The 22,173-nt window shown below is 35.3% G+C and overlaps 2 protein-coding genes across 3 annotated transcripts in view; one reads left to right on the top strand and one right to left on the bottom strand.

Moving 5' to 3' along the window:
* Nucleotides 1-9,336: 9,336 nt before the first annotated feature.
* Nucleotides 9,337-11,815, bottom strand: LOC106879519 (SNW domain-containing protein 1). Its single transcript, XM_014929141.2, has one exon. It carries the CDS (start codon nucleotides 11,751-11,753, stop codon nucleotides 10,140-10,142), a length of 1,614 nt encoding a protein of 537 aa, XP_014784627.1. The 5' UTR covers nucleotides 11,754-11,815; the 3' UTR covers nucleotides 9,337-10,139.
* Nucleotides 11,816-12,012: 197 nt separating this feature from the next.
* Nucleotides 12,013-22,173, top strand: part of LOC106879521 (uncharacterized) — an 84,461-nt gene continuing 74,300 nt past the window's right edge. Inside the window, exon 1 of one of the 2 annotated variants that reach the window (XM_014929143.2) lies at nucleotides 12,013-12,345. The gene's annotated coding sequence lies outside the window, so the exon portion shown is untranslated. Of the gene's footprint in view, nucleotides 12,346-17,792; nucleotides 17,812-22,173 lie in introns of those variants that run through there. The other variant, XM_014929144.1, reaches the window with a different exon arrangement.

Genomic DNA, 22,173 nt, shown 5'->3' on the forward strand with positions numbered 1-22,173 from the left:
TATGAGCCAATTGCATGACACCGGTATCTGTCATGATTGCAATTTTTCTTGGCTTGATGAGTCTTCTTCTCAAGCATGACATAATGCCAAAGGTCTCGGTCATTGCCTCCAAGAGGCTCAACACTCAAAAGGAGCTCGGTCACTTTGCCTCTGTGAGGCCCAACGCTCAAAAGATGCTTCAAAGGTCTTGGTCATTGATACTGTGAGACCCAACACTCAAAAAGAGTTCAGCCACTATACCTCTGTGAGGCCCAATGCTCAAAAGGTGCTTTTTATGTGCCAGTTACGTGACACCAGCATCAGCTATGATTGCGATTTCACTTGGCTTGATGAGTCTTCTCAAGCACAGCATATTGCTAAAGGTCTTGGTCACTAGTCATTGCCTCTGTGCGGCCCAAAGTTCGAAGATCATGCTTCACCACCTCCTCCCATGTCTTCCTGAGTCTACCTCTATCACAGGCTCCCTTCACAGTTAGAGATTGGCACTTCTTTACGTAGCTGTCATCATTCAGATACATCACAACTATACCAGTGCAGTTGTCTCTCTTGCACACCACATCTGATGCCTCATGCCTAACTTTTCTTACACTCTGACAATGCACATCTAGTGAAGCATGCTGGCTTCATTTCTTTCAATCCTATGCATGTCCTCGGCTGTTGCAGCCCATGTTTCACTGCATTGTAGCATAGCTGTATGCCTTTCACTCTGAGAGAGAGACCCTTTATTGCCAGGTAGGAGTGCTCTGAACTTTGCCCAGCTTGATCTTATTCTCACAGCTATACTCTTAGATCATCCACCTCTACTACTTAGTCACCTAGATAATGGAAGCTATCTACTACCTCCAGCTTATCCCACTGGCAGTTGATCAAGCCTAAGTGTGTTTATATGTATCATTATCTCTCTCTCTCTCTCTGTATATATATATAGATATATACACATATTTGTAATCACTTAAAGAGACACATCTACACTTATGGATACTCCAAAACCAGTTGTTCAGTATCCTACCCATAACGGATCGATGCTAGAGGGGTCAAAGCAATTATAGTGATCAATAAATATTCTTGTGTCTTTAATATTCCATCTCTCTCATTAATCAAATTCCAAGCAAACACTGTGAAAGTGAACATGCTTTACCAGTAAGCTACCCGGTGTATACCATACGATTTATTATTTAATAATATAAGTGTGTGTGTGTGTAATAGAATAAAGCAGACAACTGGTATCAGGTCAGATTATGCCATGTACATAATTATACATTGATATAACAAGGGTGGAAACTCCTGCAACATTCATTTCTACCATCATGTTATATTAATGTATAAATACATAAATGTCATATGACCTGATACCAGTTATTTGCCTGTCTGTATGTTTATACTTGTACCAGCTCAACTGGAACACTACCTATAGCCAATCTTCATTTGACAGCTATAACTTCCTCGCATTTTAAGTTGTAGTTCAGGCATGAAATCAACCCGAGCACTAATTGTATATACCTGTTATCTTACGTCATCTGACATAATATCTGAAATATATATGAAACTATTAGTAGCACTTAAATGCATGCATTGTGCCTGTTAAATAAATAATATTTATCTCTCACCAGATAGAGTACTTTTTTTGCCAAATTTTCAACCATGGAACAGTACATTACATACATATATATATATATATATATCCACCTTAATTTTATAGCAGTGTATGAGTATATAAATGTTATAATCTGACCTGATACCAGTTGTTTGTCTGCTTGTACATTGTCTGTGCTCATGCCACATAGAAAGCACTCTGTCCACTCTGCAGGGTAGTTGGTGTTAGGAAGGGTATTCAGCTGTAAAATCCATGCCAAAATAGACACAGAAGTCTGGTGCAGTCTTCTGCCTGGCCAGCTCCTATCAAACTGTTGAACCCATATGCCAGCATGGAAAGCAAACGTTAAATGATGATGATGATGATATATATATATATATATAGACAATTCAAATAAATAAGGAGAATTATACATCTATATAGTTTTTATTATTACAGTCATTTACACAGTATATCTTAGTTGAACATATGCTTCTGCAGCATGGATATCTTGCAATGTGGTCCTCATTTGCTTCTTATTTGTTCATCTGCATGCAAATTTCATTCCAGTTAAAAACATGTCCATGCAGGCTTATTTGATGCATTTATTTGTGAAGTTAAGGAAGTTATTAAAAATTGAAATCCATCAGTGACTTTGGAACACCCTATATATATATATATATATATATATTGGGTCAGCCTCTAAATAATGTGGTGTTTTTATACTTCTTTTATTTTTCAAAATTAAGATAAACAAAGTTCTTTTTTAATCTAAATTAGACTCTCCTTCATTTTCTACAATACTCTTCTAAAATTCACTTGTCCATAATGAAAGATACTCCTCTGGTATTGTTCTAACCTCGTTTACAGAGTTCATCTTTTCTGTGCAAATGATTTTGAAGACTGCGGAATAAATAATAATCAGATGGGGCAATGTCAGGTGGATATTCAAACTGCTCCAGCCTTTGGAATATTATCCTTGCTGTATGTGGCCGAGCATTATTCTGATGGAAGAACACCTTTCATTTTGAAACCAAAGATGGTTGTTTTTCTTCTAGCGCTGACTTAAGCCACTCAAGCTGCTCGCAGTAGATCTCCTTTGTTATCATTTTGTTTGGGTTTAAAAATTCAAAGGGGACTAAACCTTCCATATCCCACCAAACAGATAACACTTTTGTGAGTGAAGAACTTCTTTAGCCTGTGTTTCTCCTTTCCCTACCCACTGTCTTTGGCGCTTGACATTTTTATAGAGAACCCGTTTCTCATCATCAGTCACTATTCGGTCCAAAAAAGGTTCATTTGTGAGACATGACATCAAAGAAGAGCACACATTCATTCTCTGCACATGATTAGAATTGGAAATTTGTGAGGAACCCATTGACCAAATTTGCTGACTTTTCCGATGGCATGCAGGTGTCGATGAATGGTTGAATGACCAAATCCAAGCTTCTCTGTTAGTTCCTCAGGATTTTGTTCTACCAGAGTTTGCAGGATGTCCTCGTCAAACTCTACAGATCTCCCAGGATGAGGCATATCTTCTAGGTTGAAGTTTCTGGAACCACCATTGACACTGGCTTACATTTATTGTACGATCCTCATATACTGAATTAATATTCCTTGCACTTTCCTTTATTAAACTCATAAACCAAAATATGCCGAATATACTTTGTGACTTCCATTATAGCTTTGAAAAAAAAAACTGTTAAAATCATACTGCACTCTTCAAACCTAGCACCAAGAATAAGGACAAGGTAAAATTACTACCTGCTTTTATAGCAAGTTGATGCAGGTAGTTTATCCCAATCCCCTCTAACTTTTAGTTCATGCAATTGAACAAAAACGCATTATTTATGGGACGATCCAATATATACTTACCTATACATATATATATATATGCATAGATACATCTACTTTTGTATATATATACATAAATGTACATATATACATCCATATATATATATACATATACTATATGTCAGGCTACTTTCAATTTCTTTCTATCCAATTCATTCACAAGGCTTTGGTTGGTCCAGGGTTACAGTAGAAGACACTTGTCCAAGGTGTTACACAATGGGACTGAACCCAAAGATATGCGGTCAGAAAGCAAGTTTCTTAACCACACAGTCATACCTGCACATCTCCATTAAAATTGCCACCTGCAATGATGAGATTGTTGTAATTTACTCTCAAGGTAGCCTGCTGGGTGGTTTCACAGAAGCAGTCTTTCTATTTATAAGCCCTGATTGTGGTACATATGTAGAGATGTCACTGTTGTGTTGGCCATGACTACCAAAGTAGTAGAGAATCACATACTCTGATTACCTCAACTATTTTATCTATTTCTTTGTTAACAGAATACCTACTCCACCGACCCAGAAAATTATGTATTTTTGTTCCTTGGTCATGAGAGGTCTAGCAGAGACTCTGAGATGTGTACAAAGCATTCATCTGTTGACTTTTGCTCCAGTGTCTCTACATACCAGAGATAAAATGTCAAGAACTTGATTTTATTTTTATTTTTTTCCAGATCATCCAATAGTTTGAAAAATGTAAAATAGTTAAAATATTCCTTATAATTAGAAAATTTGAAGAAAAAAAAAAAAAAAGGACTCTTGAACATGAAAGATAAATATTTCTTCATGTAGGTGCAGATGTGGCTGTGGTTGAGAAACTTGCTTCCCAGCCATGTGACTTTTGCATAACACCTTCAGCAATTGTCTTCAACTTTAGTTGTGAGCTGACCAATGCCTTATGAGTGTGCTTGGTAGACAGAAACTGAAAGAAGTACATTGTACATGCGTATTTGTGTTGGTATGTTTTCGTCTTGACATCAAGTAATGGTTGCAAATGAGCATTATCAAGTGATGTTCTTTGTTTCCAGTCATCTGTGAAAAACTTGCGTTGGTGGGGAAATATTACCTTGCCAGTAAACAGGTGAGGATTGGCAAGGAAGGATATCTGGCCATAGAAAAACTGCCTTAACAAATCCTGTCTGACCCATGCAAACATTCAAAAGTGGATTTTAAACTAATGATGATGATGATCACAGGATTCTTAAATAACTGGTCCCATTCATAGTAATTAATATTTTGAACATAATGAGTGCACTATTCAGTTTTAGTCCACTGCTTTGGCTTAGAATCATTTGAAAGGAAATCTAACTGGAAGAAAAGGACCAACAAAGAGTAATACCAAATAGCTAAAAGTAAAACAAGTTTACATAGCACAGGGAGAGAGTGAAAACAAGGGGTTTTGCTATAAGATGATCAGAGGCATAAAGTACCCCGGATTGCAGAACAATGTCAAGCTGTCTATGGGAACACACTGTATGCTGATGACCTTGTATTTGTAGGAGTCTGTAGGGGACTTAGGGAAGATATTCCAGATGTGAAAATGAAACCTAGAATTGAGATGCATCATCATCACTTAACATGTTTTCCATTCTGTTACGGATTGGATGGTTTGATGGGAACTGGCTAGCCAGAAGACTGTGCTAAGTTCTTGTCTGTTTTGGCATAGTTTCTATGGCTGGATACCCTTCCTAATGCCAACCACTTTACAGTGTGTACTGTGTACTTTTTATGCCGCACTAGCACTAGCATGATCACCAAGTAATATGCAAAACCACTTCAAAGACCCCTCAACTGAAGGAGGAGCAGTATTGAGAGAGGTGGCTTTGTGCCAGGTAAGGTAATGAGAAGTTAAGCCATGTTAGGACAGAAACAGGTGTCTTGTTGTTGCAGAGAGACATGGCTACCATAGGTAGAGAGAGAGAGGATGATGGTGAAGATGTGCCAGGGCATACCCTCAAGGTACATGAAGGAGAATGTAGGTGGAGTGATACAAAGTATTGGACAAGGTGAGCAAGCAGGGAGTTCATGAGAGAGTAAAAAAGGAGAGTAGTAGGGGAAGGGGAATGCAGTGAGTGGTGAACATTGGTAGCAGTAGGATAGAAACAAAACAGTTGGCAGAGCTACAACAGGAGAGAGAAGTATGACAAAGCAGCAGTGGGTGAGAGTGTGTCGTATAGGATGATAGTTTGGTTCATTAGGAAGGAGGGAGATTAATGTTACATGTGGAGAGCATACAATACACAGTGCTTCCAGAATTTAGTTTTGTTGAGGTGGGCAGGTCTTCTCAAGAACCTCATATCACCAGACAGCTTGGTCCATTGTCATCTCCACAAAGCACTACTTCATTCCATGTCTTTCTTGGGTCTCCTTCTGCAGGTTCCATCTACTCTAAGTGATTGGAACTTTCTTTTTATACAGGTTCCTCATCCATGTGCATCACTCACATGACCAAACCATTATAGTTGTTCCTCTTGCATACTAAATCTGATTCCTCTCATGCCTAACTTTTCTCTCAACACATTTTCACTTTCTTGTGCATGCATACTGACACTGCACATCCATTGGAGCATACTAGTTTCATTCCTCACCAGTCTTCACATATCTTCTACATTTAGGGCCCACATCTCACTACTAGGTGCATAGCTTTTCATATACAAGCTGCCTTTCACTCTGAGAGAGAAGCCTTTTGTTGTCAACGGAGGTAATAACTCTAAACTTTCTCCATCCTCTTCTTATTTTAACAACTATACTTTCAGAACATACTCCTCCACTGCTAATTTGGTCCCTAGGTAACAAAAACTATCCACAACCTCAAGAGAGCTCCTGGGTATTTAAGAAAATTTAATTCCCATGTACCTCAGAATTACTGAAGATTTTAGTTAAGTAGGAAAAAAGATAAAACTCTGTAACCACTAGGGAAATGCCATGCTGTTACTGGAAAAGGAGTAAGGAAGAATTCCATATGGTGTACTCAATGTGAACTATGGGTGCATAATACATACACTGAGATCACAGGTAGGCTGGTAGAAAAACAAAAAACAATGACATACATACAAGAGTAGTTAGAGCACCTGTGAGATAAATTCTTTCAATGTTTGGAGGCTCTCATAGTAGTTGAGAACTTCTGTTACCTAGGTGACTGAAGTAGCAGTGGAGGGTATTCTGAAAGAATAGTAGCTAGAATAAGAACATGGTGGCTACAACTTCTACCAGAGACAAAGGGAGTCTCTTTTTGAGCAAAAAATGGAAAGTATAAAGTATGATGTTGCCTGGGAGCGACAAATTGTAGATATTCAAGCAGTGTTGTTGTCGGTACTTCTGTCAATAACATGTCTGCTCAGTTCATGTTTTCGAAGCTGTATGGAATAAGAGATTCCTGACTTGAAAAACAGGTAAGGATTAGCATCAGGAATAGTATCTGGTTGTAAAACAATGCACAAAACATATTTGTTAGATTGGAAAAAACAAACATAAAACATATGTGTGTAAAAAAAAAAATCCAATTTTATAGAGTAGAAATAAAAACTAAAGAACTTCTAAGAACTGTGTTGTTAAGAAGCTCACTTTTCAACCATCAGGTTATAATCCCACAGTGCAGTACTTGAAGAAAGTACTGCAAAGTGGGATTATATATATATATATATATATATATAATCATTATCATCCTTATCTATTACATCTGCTTTCCATGCCAGCATGGGTTAGATGGGTCATGATGGTTAGAGCCAGGGGGCTTGTTTCACTTGAGTTTCCTTTTTGGTTTGGTTTCTAAGGCTTTCTAATACCAAGCACCAACTGCTTTACAGTTTATGAGTTGCTGTTTATGTGGGACCAGCAAGCCTAAAAGACTCTCAACCCACACCTAACAGATAGCACTGGATGCATATTTTCTGATACTTGCACAAGAGTGAGAGCCATATTCTCAATGCAATTAAAGGGGTCTGACAAAACCATGCCATGTGTCATCATCATCATCACTTAACACCCATTTTTCATGTCGGCATGCTTGGATGGTTTAACAGGATCTAGTGAGATGCAGTACCGTGTTGAGCTCCAATGTCAGGTTTGGCCATGGCTGGATCTCCTTTATGCTAACACTTTACAATGCATGTATATCTATATAAAGAAATATGTAATGACCATTATTAATACCTTGTCTCATATATCACTATGTAAAAATACAGTATAACTGGAACACAACCATGAATTTACAATATAGAATGGTGATGAACTATAACTTCAGACCTTGTCTGCAGAGGTCTTCACTAATCTAAACAATATTGTTAGCCTGGTGTACTAACAGAGAGCTTATAAGGTATTTTGCCCCGACTGATAATCTCTCACTAATAACTACATACAAAGATATTTCTCATCATCATCATAAATTCACTTTCCATGCCAGCATGGTTTGGAAGCACTGGCCACAAAAAACTGGGTCTTTTAAATAAAAATACCCCGTGTCAGACATTCCCATGTCATTTCACCATCATAAATGCAGTGCACCAGTAATTGGCTTATTGTTCACTAATTGTGATATAAAATATAAGTCAGCTACAAATGGTAATTTTCTTGGGAGAGCATACCTTAAAAAACATAACATAGGTATATTATAACCATAAACAGAGCGTTACATTAGCACTTCAGTAGACTATTTGAGGAAATAATAAGGATTTCTAACATGGCACAAGATCACACATTTTAGAAGATGGGTACAATTGATTTAATTGGCACCAGATGGATGAAAGGTTAAGTCAACTCTGGTAACAGTGAATATATAGCTACATGTTCATGAAAGGAAAAGACATTCTATTAAATTTCTTAGGAAAACTACAACAGTGAAAAATAACAATTGCAGTCCTAAAATAATGCAAGTGCCAACAAAGAAATGTATTTGATATTTCTGAGTAGCATGCCATCATAAATCTTAGAGTAGTGATGTTGAAACTGATGGCTATTTTAATTATACTATCAGAGAAAGTAATTAACCAGTTCTATATACATCTACAGATGCAATACCTGAACACATCGTTAGTGTAGTTGTATCTTAAAATCATTGGGTGTTTTGGCTTTTATAACATACACCACACCCTCATTCAGGCTACCCAGTTTAGGTTGATCAACCCTAGACATGTGTCCAAGTGGCATTCTACTAACCCCACCAGTGGAATGTGCAAAGGCATCAAAGTCATCAGAATGTTTTCTTTGTGGCCTTTGTGTTGTTCTTGATCCAAATAGAATAACATACCAGAGACTGATAAGGATGGAAACATAAAACATATTGGAGTGCATGAAATCAGGATGGAAATGTAGAAATGTAATGATAAATGAAAACTTGATCAATCGTATATACCAGCATTGATTGAATGAACACTTAACATATGTAATATTATTATGGAATACTTCAAGACAAGATACAGAATTAAATTACAGGAAACCATGCTAAAGCTCATGTTGGAGCTTAATGCAGCCTTGCAGCTTGTTGGATGTGAAACCATCCAACCCACACCAGCATGGAGAATGGATGATAATGATAGTATGGTTAAAGAGACATATGCATGCTTTAAATATGTTAACAAAATGCTGCACAATTGAATCACAAGACTCTTTTGTCAGTAAAGAGGATTTACTCTACATATTACATAGAAGGCCTTGAAATGTAAGATTTTCTTGTTTGGTGCCAATAGACTGGTAATAGGATTATAAGTACTGGTCTAGATATTGTGTTCAGTTAAGCAATATATTTAAACAAAAATATTAAGCTTTATGATCAAAATTAAATTGTACAGAGTCAGTTGATACAACTTTTGTTTGCTTAAAGTGGAATGTTAAGAAACAATTTTAAGTTATATATCATGATACAAAATATATACACACTGAAGAGTACTGAATAAAAACGAGGAGAAACAATAGTAAATTGACTGGTATATTTATAGAAATGTATTGATTTAATTGGTTAAATGTTCAGAAAAAAAAAAAGCTGGAATGGAAGGGAAAAATGTTGAATGATGTTTTAGAAATAAATCAAATAAAATTTGTCACTTATAGGCTTCAATTCACTGTAGGATATGATGTTTATGTAAATCTAAACCAGAGTTACAGCCGAGTAATGTAGTTGTTAGCTGGCGGTACAGGAATATGGCACAGTGATGACATACACCGCCTTTTTAATTCAACCAATTACAAGAGGCACCAGATGTAGACCGAATTGTTTTAAGTACTTACTGATGTTTACAAACAATAAAATTGTATCCATGAATACATATTTGCATGAATGTTTGCATGCATGTGTCTGCTTGTTAATGTAGAATATAATGAAACCACAGCCTCAAACTTTCCATGGGAGACATTGAATTTAGCATTCACATACTATAAGTCAGAGGTATTTTAACTGTACAGCAAAGAAAATAAAATCTGTAAAATAAATAATTATTCTATATTGTCAAAAAACGGTACATCAAATTCCTATATGACAAGCAAAGAGGAAATCATTTTCTTCCTCAGGTTTTTATAGTTATAGAAATTATTTTCCAACTTACAGATAATATTTACAAAAAAAAAAAAATGTCTCAAGTTTCAATTATTTCTTCAAAGAAAACAACAGTATTTGAGACTCTCTTCATTATCTTGACGTTTGGAAACTGAAGTTTGACAAAAATACGTCTGTGACATATCTGAGTTGTAATGAAACTTTAATCCATACTTCTTAAAATTAATTATTCGCGTCGCCTTTGTTTGCTTCGACTTGATTCATAGTCTTTACTACTGGATCGGGAATCCACATGAGTAGGACGTTTTTGTCCTCCGTGTTTGGCTTCCGTTAAGAATTTATCTAAACCAAAAGGATCAGGATCTTCTTCAAACTGAACAGGGCCATCTCGCTTCCGTGATTTATCAGTTCCGGCAAAACCTTTCTCTGCTTCAAATCTCTTTGTTTTCATAATTGTTTCAAGATCATCACCATACATCTCTTTATCAGCATTTTTGAATGGTTTATAAATCGAATCAGCAATACTTCGATCTTGGCGCCAGGGTTTATCATACACATTATAGGCCTCATCATCACCAAACCCACTGTCCATTCCTTTAGTTCTATTAAAGAGTCTCTGATCAAACTGAACTTCCTGAGAGTCTCCAACTCCTGTATTTGGAAGACCTAACGCAATAATTTCACTGACATCACGTTCTCTTTCACGTTGCAATTTAGATCGTTTATCAGGTGCAGCTCTGGCCAAATTACGATCTCGTTGTCTGTCTTTTGATCTCTCTTTTCGCAGTTCATCTCTTTCGGCAACCTCTTCTTCTTTTTCTTCCCTACGAATTCCAGCGCGTTCTTCACGGGCTTTCTGGGCAAGTAAACGCAAATTACCTTCTTTTTTCTCCTTTTCTTTCTGAGCCATTTTTTTCTCAATTTGCGCTCGCATCTCAACAGCTTCTCTAGCTTTTCTGTCAGCTATATACAAGGCTTCGGCTAATTTAGCAAAGTTTTCGTTGATGTGTACACCTTGTAAACCTCGACCGTCAGCAGCCAACCGTTTATCAAGAGGAATTGTATAACCTTTAGCATTTTTCCAATTAGATATACAAGGTGGTATTTTCCATTCCTGCTGTTCTTTAACAGTTACTTTTCTGTTGGGAGAATGAAGAACAGGTGCAGGTGGTGAAGGGGGACCCCTTGGAATTTTTTTGTTTACTTTGAAACGCGCTGGTTCCATTGGATCTTTCTGAACATCAACCATGCGTATAATTCTTTGTTTAGCACCAGAATTATACGAGACTCCTTGTTGTGAAGGTGTGTATCTAATATATTGGGCTGGAGCCTGCTTATCAGCGTGACGTACAGGCATTGCAGCTGACATTTTACTGGAAACAATTTTCTCCAGTGCCAGTCTTGTTTTCTCCGTTGTTTCCTCAATTTTTTCTGTATCTGGACGTTCCAGTTCTGGATCATTATCGTCAACATTTTTAGGAACAAGATCTTGAAATTTAGAATGAACAACTTTATCCTTACCGTGACCCTGTTTGGCGATTGCATCGTATTTAATTTTTCCTTGTGAATCCAGTTGCATAGCCAAAGAATTCGAACTCGACTTTTTAAGGCCCATTCCAAGTGGGTACTGAACCACATGGATTTCAGGAAAAGCCCCGCCATCGCCAAAGTCTTCTTGAGTCCTTGGGATCCAGTTCTTCCTGTGTCCATACGGAGGTGCAGCACGTATGCTCTTTACAGTCACATGCTGCATGTAAAGTTTATGTCGTTCTTCATCTTCGTCATCCCGATCGTACACTTTCTGAGAGGGTTGTGGTAGAAATTGTGACAATGTAGACATTTTTTCATCAAACCGTAAACGTCTATGGCAACAAATATGGAGGTAACTCTCGTTTACAAACTCTCACGTGAAAACAGGATGTTAAACACCGTTACGTATTTTACTACTTATTTACTAATTTAATCAATAATAATTAAAAAAATTACAGTTATTATGTATTATATGATTTATTATATATTTCATTTTACAAGAAAAAGCTTAGTGCAACAAATTCGAATCTATGTCTATTCGGCAATATGGCGACTTTGTTATGGTTGGTATGGCGATGTTTGTTATTGTTAATATAAAGTTTACTTATTACACAGATTTAGGAATTTTATGTTTCGACAATATTAAACAGGATTAACCACTAAATTTAGAACAAATCTTAATAAGACATTTATTTCTAATATTATGAGCACATTGACCCAGAATATGACTAATTGACGGTTGTTGCTAAGACAACTTTACCTTAACAACAGCCCGGCTGCGTGTAAATTGTCTCCAACATAGCTTCAGATATCTTCGGGTGGTGCTCGTTTAAACTCACTGAAAATGACCACCTGAATCTGCTATAATCCACTCTGTGCTGCTTAAGAACATTTGTAAATGTGTATGTATTTTATCTTTTGTAATGCTGGCAATGCTTTGGATTTTAATAATTGCAACACTTGTTTATCCTATCAACACTGAGAAAAAAATAACAAACACGACTGTTTATTTATAAAATCGCATCTTATTTTCCCTTTTAATATCGTTGATCCATTCTATCTGTATGTTGTGTCCTTTTATGCTAATCCCATTATTTTCCTCTGTTATATATTTGTAAAACATATTCTTTTTATGAAAGAAAAAACAATTTAAAATCTCTAAATACTTCATTATATTTATAATATATAATTAATAATTGTGTATATTTGTTTGTTAATTCAGTTAATTACTAGTAGAAATATAAATTTAACTGCTATAAACTGTAAAAGCAAATTTGAATAAAGGCGGGAGGAACAAATATACTGTACTTTTCACTTCCATTTTCCTGCAATTAAATTTTCTAGTTGTATGCTTGTAACTTTGTATTCGCATTAATTATTGTTTTTATTAAAATCTTTGCCTAACAGTTGTCAAGTTTTATCATCGTCTTCACGCATCTTTCATTCATCCTTCCATCATTTGTGCAGCCGTCCATTCATTTATTTCAATATTATGCTTTCATTCATAATATAATGAACACAGTACACATAAACAATACAATTTAGTTTTAATTCACTTGTACCAGAATCCGTCTTTATTTCAGCGATATGTGTTTTATTTAACGTTGTATTTTTGAAAATAAGCCTTTATTTGATAAAGAAATGCATAATGCACCTTAATCGAGCAATTTTGTGAATGGTGGATAAAAATTATTCCGTATAATTATAGTTTGGTGTACTCCCAGTTTTTGAAATGGCAATTATGTTAATATAAATGTTTTGTAATTTTCTTTCGATATCGTGTTTATTGCACAAACCACGCACACACAAATCTACGACTTTATCCTGATTGATGTTGTTCACTAACAATATAAAATTAGAAAGTAAGATGACAAAAAACTTCCGAAGTTAACGTTTTAGCCTACTACAAATTGAAAGTGTTTAATAATTTTTGATTGTGCCTTCCATTTTCATGTTGATAATGAATATCAACCAGGATAAAGTAATAGTTTTTTTTTAATGTTGTGCAATGGTCATATGCAAGTTACTGAATGGTTAAAAAAATCATGGACTTATTTTTTTTCTGACTAAAATATATAAATAAAACTTTTGAAAATTTTTCATCAACGTAATCATTTAGACATTCTGCAAAATTTCATTAAAAATATATGCATTATGAAGAAAGTTAAGAAGCCAAGTCAGTAGGGAGATATTTAGTCATAAAAAAAAAAGGATTAAATATAGACATCCATGGTTAAGATTTAATTTTAAGACATTGGAATATTCTGCTGATGCTCTTTTCAAAATATTGATCTATCGTTTGTTTATAAACCACAACAACTTGATCCCTTATAAGGTTTTCCGATCTCTATCCTGCAGACGTCTATCATTTAATTAACAGTTACGCAGTTGACATAGCTAAAAATACTTAATATAATTTGCCTTTATTACTAAATTTCTGGATCTGTCTGTATTATAAGTTTGTTATTTAAAAGTATGTAATAGAAACAAAAAAAATATTGTTTGCAATCCATAATTTCAAAGATTCTGTACCCAACCTCGATGTGTTTCATATTACAGTTGTTAAAAAGTCAAGTCGTATCGTCTAGTTTTCTTTTATAAGTGACGAGGGTGCATGTGTACGGGATCTTCTTGATCTTGCAATTCTGTAGTTAGTAATTAATATAGCAATTATAAGATAATTCAAGAAACATCCTAAACACTATAAAGAGAAAAGCCACTCGACTTACTGGCATAAAATCACTCACTGACACATTTTAGCCTCTGACCCACAGCTGTGCTGTCTCCTCTTTCTATATTTTCTGCTATTAGAATGTCCTCTGTCTCTTAATTTTGAGACAGACACGTCTACTCAGGTACTCCTAATTCACTTCTCTTTCCTCCTCTCATCACCCATGTTGTGTTCAAGCCACAAGGCTTTGCACTAGCCACTATGACCAGCCCTCTCTTCCCAGAAAGCCATCCATCTGGTGGTCCCTCCCTGTTTTTGTCTTACCTTTAGTCGTCAGCTTGCAATAGTTTAAGCAGAATATTAATAACATCAATCTCACTAAGCTCAGAAAGTCTGTGAAGGTTGTGGGCACTTTCAAAAAGAAATGTCAGCTAGGTTTTTTTCTTATTCTGTTAGAATTGTTTGTGCATCGTAATTGTATATGTAGTAGTATTTGAAGTAACAGCGTATCCAAAGGTTTGCAATTTTCATCAGTCATCTTGAGTCTTGGATGTAGAGGCTTGAGATAAACGACCTGTATCATGCTGCCCTCTTATAAATTGATTTTAGATGTAGTCATATGAAAGTTTTTCAGTCGCATTATTTCAACGAATGGACCATGCCTGATTGTCGTCAAACTTCCTCCTTTTTTTATTTATAAGTCATTTGATTTTCTTTCCAGAGTTGAACAACATGTAAAAGTCATGCATTTTGCTTTGAGCTGATTACTTAACTTATAACATTCTTCAGGTGTCTTGTGATTCACCTTCGTGCCTCTAGGTGATTGCACTGCATTAACTAGCACCTTTGCCCACTATGCTATGCCCATAATTAGTCATTGACTAGCACCTTAACCCACTACACTATACCTGTAGGTATTATCAGAGTGAATTTTTAAGGCTTATAAACTGTCATTGATGTCTTATGTTGGCTCCATTCTGATTGAATAATACAATTTTGTATTTCTGAGATGAGGAATTTTTATATTATGTATTAATTGGAATGGTGTCTTCATCTTGATTGCTACTTTCACTACTTTTCGGCTGTGTATGCCCCAACCTTCAGAAAGTAACACCCAAGATGAGGACAGCACTCCACAGTAACATAAAACATCATTGAAGGTTTAAAAGCCTTAAAAAATTCACTCTGACACTGCCTATGGGCATACCAAAGTGGATAAAGGCGTTACTTAATGCAGTGCAGTCACCATAGAGGTTCTGAGTTCAATCCCAAACAATGAAAAAGGTTGGAACATTCAAAGCCAAAATGTAGTGAAAGCAACAACCAAGATAAGGACATCACTCCGATTAATATATATTATGACATTTTGTTAAAAATTTTCTAAATCAAATCCACAGTTCAAGAAAGCAATAGTCAAATATTCATTAAAACAAGTGGAGTTCTTTGTCCCATTATTTTATCATCTTGTTTGCATTAGACATAACTAAATAGTTTTCTATATAACTCCATTGTATCATTCTTTTTGTTCATTTGATGATAATTGATGAGTCATCATCATCATCATTTAATGTTTGTTTTCCATGCTGGTATGAGTTGGACTGTTTGACAGGAGCTGGCGAGCCAGAGGACTGTACTAAGCTCCACTGTCTACTTTGGTGGGGTTTCTACAGCTAGATGCCCTTCCTAACACCAATCATTTTACAGAGTTTACTGGCCTCTTTTTACATGGCACTTGCACAAGTGAAGCCACCAAGTAACTCATAAGACAAGATCTTCAACCGAGGAGGGAATAATATTGAGGGGCGTGGCTTTGTGTCAGGTGATGAGAGGTTAAACTATGGACAGAGCGACAGAAACAGGTATCTTGCTGTATAGGAGACACATGGCTATCTCAGATTGAAAAAAGAGAGAGAGAGAAACTGTGTCATGGTGTATCCTAAATTATAGAGAGGTGAAAGTGGTGTATTCACTTCCTTGTAGCTTGAAGGGATGGCCTGATACACTTTCATCATTCTCTCTCTTTTTTTCCCACTTTGGGTAGCAATATATCTCTTCTATCTGCTACAGTCATATGAATATGCTATCTACTTAAAAATTCCTCATATTCAGAGTGCTCAAATTTAGTGCTACAGTTACTATGAACTTGGAGGAGTACTGCAAAGCTTTGAGTGACAGCTTGAGAAGTTGCTTTCTTAAGGCAAATGTGAAAGGGTAATTGATTGACAAAATGTAAGCGCTGCTTATTTTAGAAATTGATTTTGGCTGCACAATATCAAGTGACTGTTGTTGATAAGGTTTTTGTTGATTGTATAAGATGGCCAGTTGTAATTTTGATGAACCTAGTGCCATTGAATATTCAGTGTTTTGAAAGTTTGTCAAAAATGTTTATTAAATTTCTGATTAGCATATGCAGCAGAAATGGTCAAACATGGAAATTTACCTTTAAATTCAAACTGAAGTGATTGAAATTGTAATACTGCAATGATTGATAAGATATTAAAATCAGATATTCCACAGATAAACTTCAGTAACTTGGTAGCAGTTGCTTACTACAATGTTTACTGTTGTTGTACTGATTAAGTTGAATGCTTTTTCAGAAATATCTTCATAAATCAAAGACAATTCACTATCACTACCAACAGGCCACTGTTGATTGAGTTTATTCAGTGTTCAAAAGAAATTTCACTTAGATGTTTGACTGGGTGATATTGATGATTACATTGGTTCACAAATTACCTGTTGAAATATGATGATATTAATGACATACTTTTACAAAATGTCCTATCAGCTTACAGTTAAAGCATTCTTTATGGCCATACAATGTTTTTGATCCACATCAATAACAAATTTTAACCTGAATTGAAGTTGATTTCTTCACAGTTGCAACATTAGAAGTATAGTTATTCATGGTAATGCAGTCCATAATAGTAGATTTTCCCATCTAGCTTGTAGAAATGGTATCCTGTAACATAAAGATGTTTCCAGTTTTATGAGACAAGGCAATGCTTTAACAAACTATCTTCCAATTGGTTTCCTTGTTTAGTCTTCAGCAAAATTCATCTCTAGTAGGGTCTTCTGTATTTCTTGTGTATCTAGATGTGTAGTAGTAGTTGGATATATACTAGCTTATTCTGTGTTTATATGGCTAGATCCTTGTCATAGATTGCATCCCCTATTTATGAAGGTGGTCTTTGAATTTAATTAAATTTCAAAATTTTCGATAGTTTTATCTAAACAGAATTTTGTTTGTTTGACCAACATAGTAGATGATAAAGGCCAGCATAAAAAGTAATATCTAGCCTACATATTAAATATTTGAATTTTCAGGCTTATGTAACTTTGTTATGGATTAGAACACAGGTAGAAATTATGCACCATCTTGTATGAAAACATAAACTTTTCTGAGGACCCCCTCCTCAAAAAAAAAAAAAAAATCTGATTGTAAAGAGTGAACATGCTTCATTAATATATTACTGATACTATTTTACCAATTTCGGAGTATGGAAATGCATAGTCAACACTGGTGGAATTTGAATTTAGAAATGTGTGACATTAAGTGAGACACAGTAAAATTAGCTTTTTATATCCTTCACACCAACTGTATCTACCTATTATTTCTTACACTATTAATAGACAATAATTCAGTGGCAATGAAGGACACCTGTCTAACTGAAGCAGGATTAAAATGAGGATGAAGGTAGGATAAGCTTTCTTCACATTTAGGCTGTGATAACTTTCTGCACTTAAATGACAACAAAATTAAATATAGAAATTTTCATTTTATATTTCCTTTCCATGTTGGTTTGTGTTGGAAAGGCTGTCATGATTATTGTCAGTTCTTATTTGGAGTTACTTTTTTCCTTGATGGTATAATACCCCATCTTTTTGCTTGTATGTTAAATTTTTTTATTAGGTTCTTTGGCTGGATCCCCTTCTTAGCACCAACCATCTTTATTGAGTGCATTAAGTGTGTTTCCTCATGGCAACAGCACTAGAGAGGACCTCAACAAGACCAAAGAGACCTCTCTACTCTAGGTTCTTTTCCTTCATTTTCCAACCACTTTACATTGTGTAAAACATTGTTGAAATTCATTTCAAACCCCATTTTGTATTTAACAATAATTACATCACCCAGCAGTTCATTGAATTGATATCTTGTGATTAGATGTTAGCTGAGGCTTTTTATTAATTAATGTGTTTGATTTTATAAACCACACATATTAGTATAATGTCTAGTTTTCCTTGCTTATATTAAGTCGGTTGGCTTTTTAAAACAGTATCTTTATATGTTTGAATCTTGTTTTGTAACATCTGTGAAGTCCAATATTCTCATATCTAACTTAGCTACTTTCTAAATTTCCCTTGGCCTGCCTCTATTAATGGTATCCTCTACTATCACTTTGCATCTCATATACAGCATTCATTTTCATTAACAATACAGCCTTGTGGCTCTCTGGTTCCTGTCAAATTGTTCAACCTATGCTGAAATGGAAACTAGATGTTACATCATCATTATCATCATTGTCATCATCATCATGACGATGACCAGTTTGTCATCACTCCTGAAAACTAATGTTTCTGATGACTTCTACTTCTCAACTCACTTGTGTTCGACTTTTCTCTTAAATTAACATTACTCATCCGGCAAGCCATTTCCAATTCATTCTGCTTCAGTTGTATTGTCTGTTTATGTCTATGCATGCATATCTTTCTACTTGATTTTCTTGTTCTTGATGCATTGTTGGTTTCAAATAACATATGATCTTCTGAATATATTAGTTCATCATTGCTGTTATTATTGCAAGGTCTGTAGCATTGAGATAACTATTCAAATTTTTGAGAGTGATCATTGCATCTAGCATATCATATAACCATGTTTCTGTGAATCTTCTGCATTCATTTCCTAGATTTTATTGTCATATAGCATCATATTTTTTGCATCTCATATAACCTGATTTTTATTATGAGAAAGAAACTCCTTGTCTAATTTTTTAATGTTTTTTTTTGTATTATGAATTAATTATTTAAAGGAAGATGAAGGGTTGCACCTGTGACTTTTGTAGGTTCTTCCACACTGGTTACGCGTTGATATGGTTGATTTTTAATTTTTAATTTCCACTCCTGTTATTCATGAATGTGAGCAGAGAGAGAGAGAAGAAGGTGCAGGCATGACTGTGTGGTAAGAGGTTTGCATTGCAACCACACGGATCTAAGTTCAATCCTCTGTGTTGTACCATGGGCAAGTGTCTTCTACTATAACCTTAGGCTGATCAAAGCTTTGTGAGTGGATTTGGTCAACAGAAGCATATATATATATATATATATATATATGTGTGTGTGTGTGTATATGTATATATATATATATATATATATATACCTGACTGGCCTTTGTGCCGGTGGCACGTAAAAGCACCCACTACACTCTCAGAGTCGTTGGCGTTAGGAAGTGCATCCAGCTGTAGAAACTGCCAAATCAGATTGGAGCCTGGTGTAGCCATCTGGTTCACCAGTCGTCAGTCAAATCGTCCAACCCATGCTAGCATGGAAAGCGGACGTTAAATGATGATGATGATGAAATATATATATATATATAAAACAAAGTTATTTTATTCCACACAGGTAGAAATATAGGATAAGTAGAAGTTGAAAATGCACTGAGAATACTCAAAATATTTTTTATCAATATATCTGAAGCTTTAGCCAAATTCACAGTTTACTCTGATCTTCAAAAAGTTAAATAGAAAGACGTGGCTTATGTTGCAGCTGCCTTGCTTCTGACTAGTGTTGGAAGTTTGCCCTATTTTTATAGGGAGTTCATAACTCAAATTAGTATATGTTCTGAATGGGATTTGATTGTCTTAGAAATTTTTGTAGGTTTCTTGCTACATCTGTGTGTTAGTATGAAGTGACAATGTTTGGCGGTGTAAGTTAATTCTGACACAGTTGACTGAAGAAGTCTAAACAGTCAATGCTCTGAATGTTTTCTGTCAAGTGTTTGTAGAGAATGAACACATAATTAAGTTTATAACCTCTTGTATGTTTCCTCGCCATAACTTAGTGGTTTGGCAAAAGAGACCAATAGAATAAGTACTAGGGTTGATTCATTTGGCTAAAAACCTTTTAAAGTGGTGCCCCAGCATGGACATAGTCAAATGACTGAAACAAGTAAAAGATAAAAGATATATATATGGGCCTGGGATTATAGCTATAGAAGACACTTTTCCAACTTGGTTCACAGTAGGATTGAACCTACTGTGTACCACCATGTGGTAGGGAAGCAAAGCTTTGAATTACACCATCACGCCTGTGTCTATTTATAGACATACATAAATAATCATGTACTTTCTAGCAAGTGAATTTTGAAAACTTCAAACAGGTTTACATGTTGTGCTAACCTGTTTTGTATTATGTATTTGTTGGAGAATCAAGAAAGGATTTCACTGAACTATTTGTTAATATTATAAACAGTGAAATATAAATGAGACATCATTCTTGTGTAATTGGGGTGGGATGGTAACTATGCTTCCAGTATGCTTCCATAAGTACTATACTTGTGAATTAAAACCACATGAAATCATATGCAATTTACATGCAAACTGCATTCTATTAAACTTGATTAACCCTTTCGTTACTGTATTTATTTTGAGATGCTCTTTGTTACTTTCAATTACTTTAAATATAACAAAGAATTTAGTAAAATAACTTAGTTGTCATTAAGCTAGTGTTAGGAACATAAATTGAGACTAAGGTTTGGTGGAAGATTTTAATTCAGAACTTATGAAGACAAGACGTCAGAGCCAGAGCCGGTTTCAGCTGGGTTGGTATCAAAAGGGTTAAAGATAAAATTATTTTTCACTTGGTTTACCTATTGAATGATATTATGCAGTGTTATGTGACTGATTTTGTTATAAAGTCATTATCATCATCATTGTTTTGATGTCCCCTTTTCCATACTCACATGGGTGAACAGGATTTCTTGAAGCAGATTTTCTATGGCCAGATGCCCTTCCACTTACCAACTCTCACTTGTTTTCTAGCAAGGTAATATTCCCCTATGGGAAACTGGAAATATGACACTTGTTTACAATTATTATGAAATCCCAGAATGAGGAGGTGTAAACACATACACACAGTCTCTGTCTCTTACACGTACATATATATCTTTATCTTTTACTTGTTTCAGTGATTAGACTGCGGCCATGCTGGGGCACTGCCTTGAAGAATTTTTAGTAGAATGTATCAATCCCAGTAGTTATTTTTTTTATAAGCCTGATACTTATTCTATCGGTTTTTTTTTGTTGAACTGCTAAGTTACAGGAATGAAAATGCACCAGCACTGGTTGTGAAGTGGTGGTGGTAGTGGGACAAACACAGATACAAAGATACACACACGAATATATATCTATATATATAAAAATATGGTGATCAAAAATCAAAACAGCAACATGGATTTTAAAGATTATTGCAGTACGCATGTTTTATGCTACTCTATTTATTTAAGTAATGCGAGCATTACATTAAATGCAAAATGCAGAGCAATCTTCAGCTGGAATTGTTTGGGTAATACCATACTATATTCTGGTGCCTAAACTTAAGTACCACGTTCAATTTTGATTCTAAATCTTTATATAAAAATATGAGTAGCTGTATGGTAAGTAGCTTGCTCATCAACCACATGGTTCTGGGTTCAGTCCCTTGGGTGGCACCTTGGGTAAATGTCTTCTAATATAGCCTTGTGAGTGGATTTGATAGACGGAAACCGAAAGCAGCCCGTTGTATATATATATATATATATATATGTGTGTGTGTTTGTGTTTGTCCTCTCCCCAGAAAAAACATCGTTTGACAACCGATGTTGGTGTGTCTACATCCCTGTAACTTAGTAGTTCAGCAAGAGAGACCGATAGAATAAGTTTTAGGCTTACAAAGAATAAGTCCTGGGGTTGATTTGTTCTACTAAAGGTGGTGCTCCAGCATGGCTGCAGTCAAATGACTGAAACAAATAAAAGAATAAATATATATGTATATATATATATATATATGTATATATATATATATA

The sequence above is a fragment of the Octopus bimaculoides genome, chromosome 2 (genome assembly GCF_001194135.2).
Source record: "Octopus bimaculoides isolate UCB-OBI-ISO-001 chromosome 2, ASM119413v2, whole genome shotgun sequence".
Classification (NCBI taxonomy): domain Eukaryota; kingdom Metazoa; phylum Mollusca; class Cephalopoda; order Octopoda; family Octopodidae; genus Octopus; species Octopus bimaculoides.